This window comes from Lolium perenne, chromosome 2 (genome assembly GCF_019359855.2).
Source record: "Lolium perenne isolate Kyuss_39 chromosome 2, Kyuss_2.0, whole genome shotgun sequence".
In the NCBI taxonomy this organism is placed as follows: Eukaryota; Viridiplantae; Streptophyta; class Magnoliopsida; order Poales; family Poaceae; genus Lolium; species Lolium perenne.
This window is the reverse complement of record NC_067245.2, coordinates 159179392-159197444: the sequence shown is the minus strand read 5'-3', so window position 1 is coordinate 159197444 and position 18053 is coordinate 159179392. Positions and strand designations below refer to the sequence as shown.

Sequence of the window (18053 nt, the reverse complement as noted above, 5' to 3'; positions counted from 1 at the left end):
CCTTCATGCGTGGCGTGGTATCACACCCGAATGCGTTCTACCACTTCATCTGTATCAACAGATGCGAAGAAAAACCCTAGCGGACGCGTTAGGTACTCGATAAAACATAACTGAGATTCGATTCACGATAAGTCCTTAAGCGGCGCGTGTCGAATTGCGCCAGTATCCCGAGTTCAAGTCCAGGGACTTGAGCTTGAAGTAGGTTTATGCGGGTTTGCCACAAGAGCAGTTAACTGGTACCTGATCCGTCAGATGAACCAGCCCCATCTACCAATATCTCTGCACAAAATATATGTTAAGCAAAAAATATTTGGCTCAATGATATGTAAAGATGCGACTCAATTCGACGATCGAGATTTTGCTTGATTCTACGATTCAAACAAAATCTCGGGGGCTACTGACATAGGCATCCCGAATGGGTCTGCCGAATAAAGTACCCGAGGATATCTGGAGGCCCACGACTCGAAGCTTTTAAGACCCAGAAGTCTGGCGAGCATCGATAAGGAATCTAGAGTTATATTAGGAATCACGAATCATGTAATCATACGGGAAAGACTCGGATAGCTTCCCAGAGTTTGTAACTTGTACGACACGAAATCCCTCGGCTCTCCCTCCTATATAAAGGGGAGCCGAGGGAGGAGAATCCATCAAATCTATTGTCAACATACACCATAGTTTTCTTAGTCGAGCACCTTTTCGGCTGAACCTTCGAGATCTACTTGCCCTCTACTTTCTACGAAATCTTAAGTCTACAATTTGTAGGCATTGACAAGTTAATCCTTTGTCACCACCTCTCCAAACGTGACGTACCTTCTTGCAAAGGAAGGGAACAAGGGAATACATTTTCGTCTCCGTGTGCCTCGGTTAATTCTATACCCGAACTTACTTTTCTTGTGATAGCCATCGTGCTTGAAGTACACATATCTTGCTATCACTTGTGCTACATATATCTTGTGCCTATTTTGCTTAGCTCTAGTTGTTGTTGTTGTACTTAGGTGAGCCTAGCATATTCAGGATATGTGTTTGTAAAATAAACGTTAGTTTAATTACGCATTCTTAAAAGTCATTCTTAAAAGCCAAATCCGTAAGAGTTTTTAAAACGTCTATTCACCCCTTCTAGGCGACATCTCGTCCTTTCACCCCTGGACGCGCTTTGATAGAGATGGTCTACCGGGCGAGCCCCCGTAGCTCCAAATACAACTTGTATGTTGAAATCACATGTGGTAGTAGCTGTTTATATCATTTTTAATATTCTAAAATTAATTATGAAATTATTGGCTAATTATCCAACAAAAACGGAAGCAAATTTGGTGCACATGAGTACCTGTGCTCTCAGTTTTTTAAAAATTTACAAACTATACATCTACGTTTCAAAAAAATCATGATAATTATTCTATAAATACATACAGATGTTCTGAATATTCGTGCGAAATTTCGGTTGAAATTGCACACTATTTTAAGCTACAAGAAAAAAACAAATTTATTGCTACGTATAGGCATAGATACTTGTCAGAAATTTCTCTTTTTTATAGCTCAAAATACAGCATATTATTTTCCAAAATTTATACCGTACCTTCGAAATATTTATATGTATGTAGGTATTTAATTTAAAAAAATGAAATCTAAAAAATATATCTTTTAAAAATCAGAACCACCGGTGCTCATGTGCCAATGATACTTTTGGACAAAAAAACTCATTACTTTCTTCACGTTGTGTTGTCCGTAGCTCATTTTGGTTACATTCGTATCAGTATTTTTGCTCTAGCCAGCTGCTTCCCTGCTTACTCTTCCGATCTCCTCTTCCCCCAAATTAGCAGAGCAGAGCAAAGCAAAGCGGCCATGGAGAACCTGCTGTCCTCAGCCCCGTCTCACTCGACGCTCCCGGACCACTTTGTCTTCCCGCCAGACCAGCGCCCGCCGGCATCCACCCGCACCGTCTCCCTCCCCGTCATCGACCTCTCCCGCGACCGCGATGAGGTCCGCCGCGCCGTCCTTGACGCCGGCAAGGAGCTCGGATTCTTCCAGGCCAGTCAAAACTCTCACCCAACCCACCCAGCCCTTCCATTTTGAGATCTCCTTGGCTCGTTGCCCAATCGTCCTGGCCGCCGCGTGGTAATGTGTGCAGGTGGTCAACCACGGCGTCTCTGCTGAGGCGATTCGGGATATGGAGGCGGTGTGCGAGGAGTTCTTCCGGCTGCCGGCGGAGGACAAGGCGCCCTTCTACTCTGAGGACACAGGAAAGCCCAACCGGCTCTTCTCCAGCACCACGTACGAAATCGGCGGCGAGAAGTACTGGCGGGACTGCCTCCGCCTCGCCTGCGGCTCGCCCGTCGGCGACACCAAGAACGACTGGCCAGACAAGCCCCAAAAGCTCCGGTAAATTTAGATTAGTAACTCAACCATATAATTTCCGATTAATTTCTGTTTGATCTGCCTAATTTCATGTAATCTCCGCCTAATTTCTGTTTGATCTGACTAATTTCCCGTTCTCGCTTGGCTTGCGTTGCAGCGAGGTTGTTGAGAAGTTCGTGGAGCCGACGAGAGGCGTAGGGATGGAGCTGCTGCGGCTGCTGTGCGAGGGCATGGGGCTCCGGCCGGACTACTTCGAGGGGGACCTCACCGGCGGCCACGTGATCATCAACGTCAACCACTACCCGCCGTGTCCGGCCCCGGGGTTGACGCTGGGCCTGCCGCCGCACTGCGACCGGAACCTCATCACCCTCCTCCTCCAGGGCGCCGTCCAAGGCCTCCAGGTCTCCTACAAGGGCGACTGGATCAACGTCGAGCCCGTGCCCAACGCGTTCGTCGTCAACTTCGGCCACCTGCTCGAGGTAATCACCCGTTGATCACGTCCCCTTTTGCCTCAAGCTACTCATCTTTTCAGCGGACACAGCGATTGATTGATGGTTTTGCTTATCCTTGATGCAGATTGCCACCAACGGGATCCTGAAGAGCATCGAGCACCGGGCGATGACCAACGCGGCGGTGGCGCGGACGTTGGTGGCGACGTTCATCATGCCGGGTGCAGACTGCCTCATCGGCCCAGCGGAGGAGCTCGTCGGCGAGGACAACCCGCCCCGCTACCGCAGCGTCACGTTCGACGAGTTCATGCGCGTGTACAAGATCGTCGGCGCGCGGAGGGAGAACGTGGAGAAGGCTTTCAAGCTTTGATCTCAGTTCGAATGATTCTGTTGCAGAGCAGCCAAAAAAGAACAACTTCATTGCTGTTGCTGATCTATCTGCTGCGAAATGATAATACCTGTAGTAGAAGATGCAAATTCAGAATAAAGCTCTATAACTGAAGAACCTTCACAAACTCTACGATCAACACAAACTACTCTGGCACTTCTATTATGGCAATGCCGTGTTTGGTCTGTTCAATGTTCCGTGTGCATCATTTGCCATAAAATGGAAACTGCGTGATGAGGTTACCTGCACCCGATCAGTGAGGAAGGCCGGCGTTTGGAATCATTTGACAAAACTTTCGGCGCTTATCTCGCATGAAGAGATGGCGACGCCTGATTTTTCTATTGCAGTCTATTTTAATTATTTGTATTGATAATTATATGATATTTCACATGTTTATGTATGTGTACAGGTATAAGGTGTTAATCGTGCCCGTTGAGAGTGAAGTGCAGTACAGAGACGGTGTGATTTTGTTGAGAAGGATGTAAAACTATGGAGAAAGCAAATAAGTTTATAGGCTTTTTTTTTTGTTCAAGGGATGTTGATGTATGTGGCAGTCAGCAAAGGCATGATTACTGGCTAGCTCAATTCTTTTTTAGATAGAAGACACCGGCAGTAACAAGTACATACAAAAAAAAAAAAAAAAAAAAAAAACAGCTTACAAAGGTAGCATGGAAGATGAGTGAAAAAGTTACAGGCACAATGGAAAGCTTGACAGGATCAGCAGTGGCGGGAGACTCCAATCTGTCTCTCACTGTCTCACACCAGCGTGGAGGGAACGAATCCTCACGAATAATCATCAGTTCCAACGTTTCTAGGACCGACTTCTACACATGTAGATACATAGATATTCTATATAGGTATACCTTCAATTGTAAACTTATTCCTCAAATTCCAGAAGAACTAACATAGGCCCGCACAGCAGATTAAAAGAAACACTTTTAGTTTAGCTCACATAATCGAAATTTTGACACAGAGGACCACCTGCTTCAATGAATTGCTAGAAAGAACCACAGAATTGCTAAAAAAGACCACCCTATAGGTGACGGCACAAACGTGGCAACATGCCGTTGTGGGCTGTGACGGTGCCGCCGGCATCGGTGGCGGCACGGTAGCGAGCGAGACGACGCCGTTAGCCGCTGTCGTGCGCCGACCAAGGAAGTGGGCCATGCCGCCACCTCCTATGGCTGCAGGTCCACGTTCCTGGGTGCCTCCACCGACGCTGGCGGCAAGCCTACACACACCTAGCAGCACACACTTTGCACGCAACAGCTTGATCCTATTTCTACTCTACTACCTACACAATCGCACAAGGTTGAGTCACTGCCAAGTTTGTAGATTAGGAGCTAGTCCCCAACGGCACCACGCATGTGGATCCGCCTCTGGCTCCATGTCTAACTACTTCCTGACTTAGCTACTGGTACTCCACATCAAATGTGCATGTAGCTTGATCGACTTGCATACTTCCTCTGGCTCCATGTACTACTTCCTGACTTAGCTACTGGTACTCCACATCAAATGTGCATGTAGCTTGATTGACGTATCACAATGTTGGAGATATGCCCAGGAGGCAATAATAAATTGGTTATTATTATATATTTGTGTTATGATGAATGTTTGCATCCAATGCTATAATTGTATTAACCGGAAACATTAATACTTGTGTGTTATGTAAAAAAAAAGAGTCCCTAGCAAGCCTCTTGTTAAACTAGCTTGTTGATTAATAGATGATCATGGTTTCCTGATCATGAACATTGGATATTGTTAATAGCAAGGTTATGTCATTGGAAGAATGATATAATGGACACACCCATAATAAGCGTAGCATAAGATCAGTCATTAAGTTCATCTTGCTATAAACTTTTGATACATAGTAACCTAATCCTTCGACCATGAGATCATCTAAATCACTTACACCGGATGGGTACTTTGATTACATCAAACGTCACTGCATAAATAGGTGGTTATAAAGGTGTGATTAAGTATTCGGAAAGTATGAGTTGAGGCATATGGATCAAGAGTGGGATTTGTCCATCCTGATGACGGATAGATATGCTCTGGGCCCTCTCGGTGGAATATCATCTAATTAGCTTGCAAGCATGTGACAAGGTCACAAGAGATGACATACCACGGTACGAGTAAAGAGTACTTATCGGTAACGAGGTTAAACTACGTATGGAGATACCCATGATCAAACCTCGGACAAGTAAAGTATCGCGCGACAAAGGGAATCGGTATTGTATGTTAATGGTTCATTCAATCACTAAGTTATCGTTGAATATGTGGGAGCCATTATGGATCTCTAGGTTCCGCCATTGGTTATTGATCGGAGAGGAGTCTCGATCATATCCGCATATATAGTTCACGAACCGTAGGGTGACGCGCTTAAGGTTCGATGTCGTATAGTAGATTTATAATATGAGATGGAGACCGAATGTTTTCGGAGTCTCGGATGGGATCCAGGATATCACGAGGAGGTCCAGAATGGTCCGAAGAATAAGATTCATATAAGGTAAATTAATTTCTGGGGTTCGGAAAAGTTCGGGATTTTTTCGGTGGAAGACCGAACAGGTTCTAGAAGGTTCCGTAGGGTCCACCAATAGGCCCACGACCCTAGGAGTGGCCACATGAGCCGTGGGGGTGCAGCCCAGCCCTAATGGGCCAGGCGCACCAGCCCCTCAAGGCCCAGGCCGGCCACCCCTTTAGGGTTTCCCCAAAACCCTATGGGAGAAAGACTTGGGGGCAAGTCTCCCCCTCCCTCTTTGGTCGCCGGCCCTAGGGCTTGGAGGAGGGGCCAAGGCAACCCTAGCCGGCCTCCCCCCTATATAAAGAGGGGAGGGGGAAGGGGCGCAACCCTCCTTCACCCCTCCAACCCTAGCCGCCCCTCTCCTCATCCACCACAATCTGCACCGGCTTGGCGAAGCCCTACATAATCTTCTCCTCCACCACCACCACCACGCCGTCGTGCTGCTGGGATTCCGAGGAAATCTACCACACCTCCGCTGCCCGCTGGAACGGGGAGAGGAAGGACTTCATCGACACCGTACACACGACCGAGTGCGGAAGTGCTGCCGGATTGCAGCACTGGAACAATCGTCTACATCAACCACGAGATCTAATTTCGTTAAGGTTTTGGATCTTCGAGGGTTAATCTCTCACCTCTCTCGTTATTTCGATCTCATAGATTAGATCTTCATTTCTCGATATTACCTGTTTTCTCTCTCGTTATTTGTTGTCTCTCTCGTTATTTGTTGTCTCTCTCATTATTTCCAAGGATTTAGTGCCTGTTGAAAAGTAATATCGAGAAGCAAACGAGAGAGATAAAAAATAATTCAACTGATTCATTCCATTGATGATTCAAACTTATATATACGGGAAAGGGGCGTAAATATGGGTCACGTTTGTTCGAAGAGGTGTGAGGAAGAGTTGTATCTGTTGACAAAACAACCAACATAGAGAATTACATGAGGGAGAATTATCCCTTTAATTAAACCTATTTAACTAAATTCTAACAGTGCCCACGAGATGCAGTCTTGGGGAATTGACAGTTGGACTCCCACAATCTCTCAGGTGAGGTTGTCTCATTTGCAAGAATGATCTCTTATTATTCTCTTCGAGCTGTAAACGCAATTTCTATGAATCTTTCTCGTAAAGATCCGTTAGTAGAGTTTATACCAAGTGAGACGTGCATTGCCGAAGAGTTAGACTACTTCAAATATCTTGGACTAAACCTCGGCCCGCTCCCCCCGTGTCGCACCCAGGCGACACCGGGGGCGACCTCCTCCGCCGCCTAACCTTCTCCCCGGCCCCCTCGCTGCCACTGCCGCCGGCCCTTGCCGCAGTAGCGGCGGACCCAACTTCCAAAGGTGGCTCGGGGGTCTCGAGTTATGTGCTGGTGGCGCCAGGGGCCTGGTCAGCGCGACTGGGACGACGGCGGCCAGCTCGCCGGGGCGGCGGCCCCGAGTTGCGTGGCGCACAGGAGATCGGACGGCCCGTGGCATGGCTTGGGCTACGCGTCGACGGCCGGGGAGGAATCGGCAACGACGTTCGCAGGGGTGGCGGCATGGAGGCTGCTGGGGGGCTGCGTAGGGTGGTGTGGGTTGTGCCAAATCCCTTCTAGCCAGCGGAAGGTGCCACGATTTGTAGGGTTGGTGGACGGCGGTGTTGGCGTGCCCCGGCTGCCCTGCCGGTGAAGAAGGCCTCAATGGGAGGGTGCAAGCTCTGGGTGAAAGCTCAGCTCGACTCCGGTCGGTGCGGGCGACGGCGGCGGTCTATTCGTTTTCCTTCTTGGAGGCGTCTTCTTGGAGTGCATGGCCTTCACTTCGCGATGGTGGTTTGCTTGCCGTGTTGTGTCATCATGCCGGCGGCGATGGAGGATGTCGAGGTGGGGGCATCGGGTAGGTTTGTCACGGCATGAGTGCAGACCTTGGCCGTGTGGGCGGCATGTCAGTTGGTTCGATCGGACGCGTCCTTGATGGGACGGTCAAATTTTATATCGGGGCGGCGGCCCCGGATGAGTTGGTGTGTTGTCTGTGGTCTACGGCTGATTGCCCTGTGCGGCTTCGGTTGCAGGTGTTCGGTTCATGCGGCTTAATTTGTAGCTCGAGAACGAGTGGTGGTATGTCGAGGCGGCGGCCTCGGAAGGTGGTGGTCTTGGTTGACGCGTCGGGCACGACGGAGCAGCTGAATGTCGAAGCGGTGGCTTCGAGTGTTCGCCAACTTCAAGGGTGTTTGACCTTTTGTCGCATGGGCGATGAGGTGATTCTCGACGTTAGTCATCGATGTGTTGGGCTAGCTTGTGCGGCAACAACAATGGTGGTGAGCAAGCCTTGGTTGCGATAAGACCGTTTTAGTCTCCGTTCCGGCGTGTCTAAATATCTTCGTGTTGGTCTCCCCTTGCTGTGAAGTCGAAGCCACCTTTGGGTGGTGTACGATGACCTTCGAGGGGCGCTCCGAGGTGAAGGTCCTTTACGGTGCGGGTCCTGCGCTTCTCCTCTCCGAGCTCGTCTTTAGAATCGGAGCTACCGGCCTCTCCTCGAGAGCTATCTGTTTGGCATAGGCCAGCTTAAACTTCGCGTTTGTGTAGCTTCTGTGAGTAGTCAGGGTGACTCAGTGTGCCCCTCGCAGCCCGGGAAGAAATTTTCCCTAGCCCGAGCCGCTTCCCCTGTAGTTGTCAGCTCGTTCTTGACAAATCCGATCGGGTGTTCATAATCTGGAGTAAAAGGATTCGAACCTTTGCATGCCGGTACCAAAAACCGATGCCTTACCACTTGGCTATACTCCAAACGGTCGGTTCCAGGGGAGAGGGGGAAGGGAGAAGCAGGGCTCGAAGAAAACGAGCCGTGTAAGGACGCGGGGATATAGCGAGTAAGCAACAAGGTTTTCCCTTTAGGACCGACTACAACAAGCTCGCGACTCTAATAGAAACAAAGGGTCAGCTCTCTGCTCTATTTGCTTGCAATGCGTTGCCTATCAAAGTCGGCGAACGCTTCCACCCCCTCTTGCCCTTGTTACGCAACACGCCAACAAAGAACCCATGTGGGTGGGTGTGGGCTTGGCTATATCATTGTAGGTTTTTGCCTGGTTTTATTTTCTCTTAAAAACTGAACATTCTACTTAATTAATAGATTAGACAAAACTGTTGCCTCCGTTTTTTTTTTTATAAAAAGACGTGCATTGCCCAGATCGTGCTCAAAGCCAATGTATCTTCCCTCTACTTTCCCTTCTCCAATTAAGTACAACTAAAATTTATGAAAGTGGTGTTTTGGCTAATAGGTGCATATGAATCAATTATAAAAAAATTTACAATGTTTTAAAATTTGAAATAAAATTTCACGTGTATATCTAGACATACTATGTTCGCACATAAGTTTTCTAGGCAAAAGAATTTTACATGGCCTATGTAAAAAGAGAAAAAAAAAGTCCCACGATAGACATGTTGGAGCATCAAAATTTATGTTTTTTACACGTAGGGACACAAAAATTATTTCCAAAACATTGTGTACGAACATAGAATATCTAGATGTGTATGCCTAATTTTCTTTCAGATTTTGTCAATATTTTAAAATGTATTTTCACACAATAAGTTTATATGTACCCGTGAGCCAAATTGCATTTCCGTCAAATTCATAGGGTTTTTTTTTTCTATGCCACATCCAAACACATATTCCAAGTGATTCATGTACTAGCAGCAAACGGAACAACACAAAGAGAGTTGGCACAAACAGGACTAGGTGCACTTCCTAACGACAGAGTCCAGAATTAAGGATGTGTTGGGTTTTAGGATGAAGTGGAATGGAATGGAACCATTCCATTCCATTCCATTCCACTCCATTCCATTCCACTTCATACATGTGTTCGGTTGCACTGGAATAGCAAGGAACCTAATTAGTCTAAATACTCTATTAATTAGACCCTAATTTAATCTAAAATTTTAATTAACCTAAATTATGCCTAATACTGCCTAATCCGCGTCGCCTGCAAGCTAGGCTGGCCGCCGCCGCCTCCCTGGCCGCCGTCGCCGTCTTTGGTGCCGCCGCCTCTGGCTGGCCCCGCCGCCGCGCTCCTGGCCCCGCCGCCGCGCTCAGCCGCCGCCGCGCTCCTCGGCCGCCGCCGCCGTGCTCGTCCTCTCCAACGCACGGCCGGAGCGGGGACGACGCCCGCCGCTTCAGGGATGCGCGCCTCCTCGCGGGGCTCCGCCGGCCGGCGACCTTGGAGGAGGGCGGCGAGCTCGCACGGCCGGACGGGACGACGCCGCCGCCGCCTCCGTCGCGCATGGCCGCCGCCGCCGCCCGCCGCCGCCCGGCCGCCGAAGGAGGAGAGGGCCGTCTTGGCCGCCGAAGGAGGAGAGGGCCGTCTGGTCGCCACGGCCCCGCGTTGCTCCGCCACCGCGTGCCTGGCCCGGCCTGCTGGCCGCCGTCGCCGCCTGCCCCGCAGTGAGGGAGACACGGGAGAGAGAGGTTAGCACAGGGGAGAGAAAGGGATTAGCACGCGATCGAGACATTCCACCTCGTCCGGCCGATTTGCCCGGACGGGTTCGTTCCGCATCTGGGCGGAATATTCCCTTTCGAGGAACGGTTCCATTCCACCCTATCCCTGAACCGAACGCGAGAATGGCTCTGAGGAATGGAATGGTTCCATTCCATTCCACCTAATTCTACAACCGAACAGACCCTAAAATCATAGGTAGTGCCGTAGTGGCACTCTACACAAGAAAGATCAAATTGGATATCGCGATGGAGCTTGCAGTCAACTGCACATATCAATGCTTAACAAGCACATCCCAGAGTGCATGATTATTTTCCTAGAGGATGGTTAAACTAATCCTCAAGACCTATGTCTCTGCTAATGTAAACCAGAGGAATATGTAACTGACGAAACCTTCGGTATGATTACCAAAGATTCTGCGAATTCAGCAGTTGTCGGCTCTTCCCTAGATCCAAGAGTTGTAGCGCTAAAAATGGACTAAACAAACAAAGATATGCCGCATAAAAATTATACAAACTGCAGGTCAACATTCTACAGTAAAATATTACATCAACGAGGATACAACAGATGAATCAACTTGAGTTTACTGGATGACAAAAGTTTGAAGATTCATCACACACAATATGTAACTCACAGAACTTCGACTTCCTAATAGTATTTAGCTAGTGCAGAAAGAAGCACCACGATGGTCTAAAGAGCAAACAAGGCTTCTGCTAGAACGAACCATATCATGCCTCCTGAAAGGGCAAGATTCAGATGACGCAACCAAGACTGGCAAGAGAGGGGTACCAATCACCTGAACTTCGGCCTCTTTGAGGGCCCTCCGTTGGAGCTACCACGACCTGGTGGTGGACGAGACTTGCTACCGCTGCCACGCTCTGGAGGACGCTGCTTGCTACTGCTACCAATACCACGTTGTGGTGGTGGACCGGATTTGCTAAAGGTCTTGACCTTGCGGCGCCTCCTTTCATCCTCGCTGTCTGATTCTCCACCATGTTCCCGGTCTGCGTTGGATGCCTCCCGTTCCAGCTCATCCCAGGTTTTACCCTTCTCTTCCTCAGAGTCTACATCAGAATCCTCCTCCTCGTCATCATCTGATTCCACCAAAGACGCACTGCCGGAATCATCATCTTCTGATTCAGACACAGGCTCAGCATCAGAAGGCTCATACCCCTGATCTGATTCCTCTGTATCCTCTGTCTCAGAATCGCTTCCCTCCATATTCAGGAATTCCCAGCCACCATCGTCAACAAACTTCTGAGGATCATCAATGATAGTTTTCAGAATAGGACGCCAATTCAGGTTCAGCCTGCTCTCATAGTACTTGAGATCAGTGGTGTCAAGCCACTCCTTTATTGCGTCAAGTGAACTTGACGGAATGGAGTCGATGCGAAGAACATCCTTCTTGAAGTCCTTAAACACAATAGCCATGTCAAAGTTCTTTGTTCCAAAGCCCACCCTCTCCAGATTAACAATCTCTATCTCACCCAGAGTCACCACCAGGAAAGGAGTCTCAATTAGCTCAACCAAACAAGTTGAAGTTGGAATGATGAAAGCTGAAGCTTTATACGGAACCCCATGGAACCCAAGCTCTCTAAGAGGGACATCGAACTCCAGATCAAGCCCCTTGAACTGTGGTTGCGACCAGTGGTCATTGACCTTATTCACGTAGTTCTGGAACTCCATGTTGATTCTGTTCTTCCGGTCCCTCTCACGCTGCTCTTCTTCAATCTCATCAGGATCAAGGGCCGATCTCCTACTTCCACCAACAGTTTGAACAACATCCATTACTTCAACGTAAAATTGGACATCTTTCGTCTTCTTGTTTCCAACCATGATATGATTGTGCAAATGGAAATGAAGAAGGGTAATCATTTCTTTCTCTGCTGGCTGGAAGAAGGCATGTTTTATATTCCTATACATGATGTCCACACGCTCATCAGCCCTTGAAGTAGCATATCTGAAACCATTTACATGGGCCTCAAGAGTTCCTGTCAACTTTCTCCCACGGCCACCAAACACAGGCCGTATCCACACATCATTAAGCCTCATTTGCTTTGATTTGTTGCTTGCCTGCTGGAGTTTCTCCTGAGTAACAAGGGTGGCTCTTTCAGCTCTCTCCGACTCCCTTGAAGCTACTTGTCTCCTCAATGTTTTGATCTGCTGAACAACCTCACTGCTATGCCGTGGATCCTTTGAGCGGAATGTAATCTCTTTCAAGTAGATAGCTCCCTGGGACTTCAGAGTGTTATCATTTGAGAATGGCATGCCAGGTACATTAAAGAAAATGCGAATAGTGCAGGTGCGGTTGTCCTGGTGACTGGTCACACTCTTAACAGTAGAAACATGGAAAGGGACCATACTGCCATAAATAGGTAAGAGGATAGCTTCATTCCGCTGATCTACTTGTATTACCAACTCTCTTGAATAAGGTACATCATTCACATTCTTGTATGCAACAAGCTCATTTGAAGCCTTAGCAGGACCGCGTCCATCGCCAGAACCAGAACCACCCCCAGCCAGCCTTCTAGCAGTCTCTTCATTCTTTTGACGAGCAAGTTCAGCCTGGTGCTGTCTCCGAACCTCTTCCTTGGACATCTCCTGGTTGTCTGACCGAAGTGTTGCCTTGGATGGTACTGCTTCCAGGCCATTTGGCTCAAACTTCGGCTGTTTAGGCTTCGGAACATCTTCCTCATCTTCATTAAATGAATATGCAACATCTTTAACAGCCTTGGAGCAATTGGTTAAGATCTCTACGGTCTTGTCATTAACTAAAGCTGTATCAGCTAATAACAAAGAGAACTGCTTTGTCTTCTCATTGTTTGTTTCTGCCTGGACATTATTCAAGCCAAGGCAGACATTGAAAATCATGCCCTCTTTTATCACACGGTCATTCTTGGGGTTCAAGTTTAAGCCAGACTCTCGAAACTCGAGGCCCATTCCAGTTCCAGCTGACTTTGTTAGATGAGAGAGCAATTCAGGGGCATTCTTTTCAAATACTGCAACTGCAGCCTGATAAACTGCACACATCTGATTTCCTGGTTTACATGCTGCTAAAGCAGCTTCCTGGGCTTTCAAAAGTGTCTCGTACGCCTTACTTTGTGTCGGGGTAGCATCTATCAGAAATGTTCTGGCGACATTGGAACAATAGTTACTGTACCTTGACCCAATTGCACAGATGATAATACTTGCTGGATCATAGTAGAGATAATCATCATTGCTGGCAGCACCTGGTCTAAGGTCAAACTTCCCTCCACTTTGGAAGACAGGAGGATAACATATATCAATATTTTCAGCCTTCAACTTCACCTTGGCCTTCAAAGGATCAAGAATAATCTTCTCCGTGTCATCCATCAATGAGGAGTGTGAGACTTTTCTCTCCTCATCAATAACCTTCTCCATGGTCGGAACAACAAAGTTTTTCATCACAGATGAAGTTAGGTAAGCAGCCTTTTTCACACAGATGATCTCTGTTGCGTCCTTCACAGAAAAAAGCTCAGAAAACCCATTTGTTACATCTGTAAGCTGTACAGATCCCCCAGATAACTTTTCTGCCCATGTTTCAAGGAGCTTACCCTCAGGTGCCTCTTTTGCAATGTGACCAACAACTGGAGTGTCAGATTCCGACTGAGCACAAGCAGCACTCAGTATGTCATCCATCAGGTCAATGCCATCTCCATTCTTGCCCTTCACGTGCAAGACAATATCAGCACCAACAGCCTCATGTGCAGCATTCTTGAGGGTTCCAATGAGATTTGCTTTCTTCTGGCTGCACAAGAAATGTATCTGCTTCTGCATGAAGACAATTATGGTTTCTGGAAATTCGTATCCAAGTAACCAAACATTTAGAGCCGAGGATTTCAGATAACGAAGATCATCAGAAGAAGGCGGAGTAGCAATTGCGATCGCATCAGAAGAAGCCCAAAGATCAGACTTGTTTCCGTTCCAATGGTCATAGAACACCTTCAGCCGCTTACTGAAGTTGTCTAGATTGATCGTATAGGCTCCTCCTGAGGCTGGCTTTGCTTTACCGTTATCTGCCATCTTTGCCAAGAAGCTCACATTAACCAAGCCAACTGCGGGAAAAACGATCCATGGTTAGCTAGTCCAATCAGATGACAAGTACCAGTTTACACAATCAAAAGGTAATGGAATGGGTGTGCAGAGAATATTTTAAATGCAAGACCAATACCTCACAGGAGAAGAGGAGTGACGATCCAGAATACTGATGCTTAATTGCTTATCACAACCGTTTATCCTGAGAACGAAGAATGCAAACTGAATCAGTTATTCTGAATTCGTATTGTGACAAAACGAAATCCTGGTCTTGTAACACTCCAAACAAGACCACGGTGGTTATCATTCTTGCAATGTTAACCACGTCAGTGCGATAGATTTAGAGCATGAAAAACGAATTGAAGTCTCATCTTCAGAAAAGCATGACCCGCTATAAGGCTTCTGAAGCCAGAGAAAAAACAGGCATCTTATTATTAATTGCATTGAAATCTTTTGAATAGTTCCATACTGTGGTGAAAGATAATCGTCCATGATATTCAGTACCTTTGCACGTATACTGATGCCATTCTTTAACAAAAAGAAGCCATCGTGTTGCATAGAATCAATTTACCGTGACTATTCAAGATTCAAAGTGGTGATGGTGGAAGGTGCCATTGCTAGTTCAAGCGAAGACATTATTTTCATCGGCCTGTCTAATTTAATTCCTTATAAAATTATTACTACATTAGCAATTAAACAACGATATGAGCTACGCAAATCCGAAAAGTTGAAGAGCAAAATATGCCATCCTATAGGATAATTTTATCATAACGACCATGTTGACACAAGGCTGTTTCTCGCACCGTAGGTAGAGGTTTCTAGGGTTACGATAATGCCGTGGCGTGAACAACGATAGGCTCAAACCCTAACTCGAAATTTCCCCCAAATAAACGGCAGAAATTCGACCATGGCATGCCAGATCCGGCCGAAGCAGAGAACCTGGGTACGGGTCGGATTAGGAGGAGGCCGCGGCGGCGGCGGCGGACGGCGAGGTCGAGCAACCGCGGGGAGGGGAGAGGGGGGGAGGTCGGGAGGCGGCGAAGGGACGGGAGAAGGAGGAGGGGGCAGGAGCAGTACCTCCAAAACCGGCGAGGAGTCGCGGCAGACGCGGGCGGACGGGCCGGATCTAGCGCCGGCGAACCACGGGAGGAGGGGATGGGGGGAGCGGGGCGGTGACGGGAGAAGAAAAGGATGTGGGTGATGACGGCGGGGTGGGGAAATAGGCGGTGGGAGCAGTGACGAAATGACCTAGCGCGCCTAGCCTGCTGCCCCGTTCCCGCTCATCGTGCCAGCGGCAGGCGGCAGCTGCTCCTCTCTATCTCTCTCTCTCTCTCTCTGCCGATGGCGTCCGTCTTCCACAAAACTTTCAGAGGCCAGAGAGCCAACTTATGGATGTTGGACAAAAACAACTTATTAAAAGCATCTCCACCGCGTCCCCGACTAGCGGCCCCGATAGCATTTTGGGGCCGGCAGCGAAAATGGGCTCGCACCGGTGCGTAAACGGCGACAGACAATTTTGGAATCCAATAGAATCGCCGGCAACCCCGTGCCGGCCCCTTCGCCATGGGCGCGAATCGGTCGCGTCGGCACCTCACGGCACATCTGAAAACGAGCGTGGGCTCCGCCTGGCAGCCAGACACGCCGATTTCCCACCTCCTACACACGCCCGAGCAGATCCCACCCCTCTAGATCGCCACCGTCGCCGTCGCCGCCGCGGCCCCCTGCTTGCAATAGACACCACCGACTGTCTAGGAACCGTCGTCCATCGACACGGCCGCCAACCCCTCGACCGGCGGCCGCTGTTTCGCCCGGAACAGAGCTCGCCGCCACCGCGATAGTATCGCCCCGCCCGCAAGGTGTTCGTCCGATTACCGCGATGGACAGCGACGACGAGATGATGGTGCAGCTGTTCACGGAGGAGCAGAACGCTCAGGCTGTTCGGCGGCAACAGAAGCACCTGATTCTGACGAACATGCTACGCGTTCGCCAGCCTTTCTTCGTCGTGCCTCGGCGCGGCGGCTCAAAGCCAGGCAAGAGGAGGAACATCAACCGGCATCGTGAAGCCGGCGCAATGTTGCTTGACGCCGACTACTTCAATGACGACGCGACTCATTTGCCGAAGGAATTTCGGCACCGGTTTAGGATGAACAAGGAGCTGTTCTTGAAGATTGTCCACGGCGTCAGGGAGTACGACAAGTACTTCATGGCCAAGAAAGATTGCACAGGTTTGTGGGGCTTCACCTCAATTCAGAAGTGCATTGCTACAATGTGCTGTCTTGCATACAGAGCTCCTCCAGATACAGCCAATGACTACCTACGGATGGCAGAGTCGACATGTACAGAGACTCTCTACAGGTTCTGCCGAGCCGTCATAGCGGTGTTTGCTAAAGACTATTTGAGAGCACCAAGAGAAGATGATACAGCTCGGATCCTGCAAAAGAATGCAGCAAGAGGGTTTCCTGAGATGCTCGGAAGCATTGACTGTATGCATTGGGGCTGGAAGAATTTCCCTTTTGCTTGGCAGGGGATCTACAAGGGGCATACTGGTGAGTGCAGTGTCATTCTTGAGGCGGTGGCAGACCATGAGCTTTGGATTTGGCATGCATTTTTTGCATGGCAGGAACAAACAATGATATCAACGTGATGCAGCGCTCTCCGGTGTTTGCCAGGCTAGCTGAGGGACAAGCTCCTGCCGTGAACTTTGAGGTAAACGGCCACGTATAGAACAAGGGGTACTATCTAGCTGATGGTATCTACCCGATGTATGTTACATTTGTGACGACAATTCCCTCTCCATCAAACGAGATGGAAGTCTATTTTGCAACATGCTAGGAAGCAACACGCAAGGATGTTGAGCGTGCTTTTGGGGTGCTTCAGCAGCGTTTCGCCATTGTCAGGTACCCTGCTCTCACTTGGTCTGAGGCACATATGGGAGGTGATGAACGCCTGTGTGATCATCACAACATGATCATTAAGAGCGAGCGCGACGCACCTGTGCAGGATGATCATCCATTTGATTATCAAGGGCCACTAGATGAGGATTTGCTGCTTTTCTTCATATGCACAATAAAATTCGAGATTATGGTGTCCATGCGCAACTGAAGGCGGATCTAGCTGCGCATTTGTGGGCGAGGAGAGGAGCAGCTAACAATGCATGATTTTATTTCTATTTGTTTGCTCGTATAAATAATTTAAGTACTATTTGTTTGTTGGGTTGTATGAATAATTTAAGTACTATTTATTTGATTGATTGTATGAATAATTTAATTCTATTTGTTTGATTGATTGTATGAATAATTTAATTCTATTTGTGTGATTGTATGAATAAAATGTGATTGATATGTTGCTGCAAAATATTGTAAAAGGAAAACAAAATTGGGAGCCACCGTTTGGGAGGCGTCGGTATGGGGACAGCGTCCCCAAATGAAGGATGCACTGCCGGCGCCCCTGCCGGCGAATATTTGGGAGCTGCCGGTGGAGATGCTCTAACCAGTAGCAAACTTGTGGCTGTTGGTCAAAAGAAAAAAGGAACCTACAACTAGAGCAAGGCACAACTTAATAATGTTATTAGAACCAACCTATTTAACTGTAGCAGCCAACTTAAGTATGTTTACAAAAACAACTTATTGAACCAATATCAATATTATGGATATGGATGTTGGTCAAAAAATAAGAACCTAAAATTATATTACAATACACAACTTAAGAATGCTATTAGAGCCAACTTAATCAATTAAAATTGCCATCTTAGTCATGTTGACAAAACAACCTATTTAAAGCGATACAAACTTGTGGATGAAAAAAGAAACTAAAAATACAAAAAA

General features: G+C 48.1%; 2 protein-coding genes across 2 annotated transcripts; one reads left to right on the top strand and one right to left on the bottom strand.

Moving 5' to 3' along the window:
• Positions 1-1764: 1764 nt before the first annotated feature.
• LOC127323414 (2'-deoxymugineic-acid 2'-dioxygenase) lies at positions 1765-3381 on the top strand. The gene is made up of 4 exons (XM_051351556.2): positions 1765-2025; positions 2126-2376; positions 2510-2831; positions 2929-3381. The coding sequence occupies exons 1-4, from the start codon at positions 1840-1842 to the stop codon at positions 3169-3171; spliced, it is 1002 nt and encodes a 333-aa protein (XP_051207516.1). The 5' UTR covers positions 1765-1839; the 3' UTR covers positions 3172-3381.
• A 7286-nt stretch (positions 3382-10667) lies between these two features.
• Positions 10668-15562, bottom strand: LOC127323415 (FACT complex subunit SPT16). Its single transcript, XM_051351557.2, has 3 exons — positions 15307-15562; positions 14366-14431; positions 10668-14249 (listed from the first exon to the last, which is right to left on the bottom strand). Exon 3 carries the CDS (start codon positions 14215-14217, stop codon positions 10966-10968), a length of 3252 nt encoding a protein of 1083 aa, XP_051207517.1. The 5' UTR covers positions 14218-14249; positions 14366-14431; positions 15307-15562; the 3' UTR covers positions 10668-10965.
• Between the last annotated feature and the right edge of the window lie 2491 nt (positions 15563-18053).

Coding starts and splice junctions, on each gene's coding strand:
- LOC127323415 (XM_051351557.2), bottom strand. CDS start 14,217: ATGGCAGATAACGGTAAAGCAAAGCCAGCCTCAGGAGGAGCCTATACG.
- LOC127323414 (XM_051351556.2), top strand. CDS start 1,840: ATGGAGAACCTGCTGTCCTCAGCCCCGTCTCACTCGACGCTCCCGGAC. Junction 2,377..2,509: donor GACAAGCCCCAAAAGCTCCG/GTAAATTTAGAT, acceptor CTTGCGTTGCAG/CGAGGTTGTTGAGAAGTTCG. Junction 2,832..2,928: donor ACTTCGGCCACCTGCTCGAG/GTAATCACCCGT, acceptor TCCTTGATGCAG/ATTGCCACCAACGGGATCCT.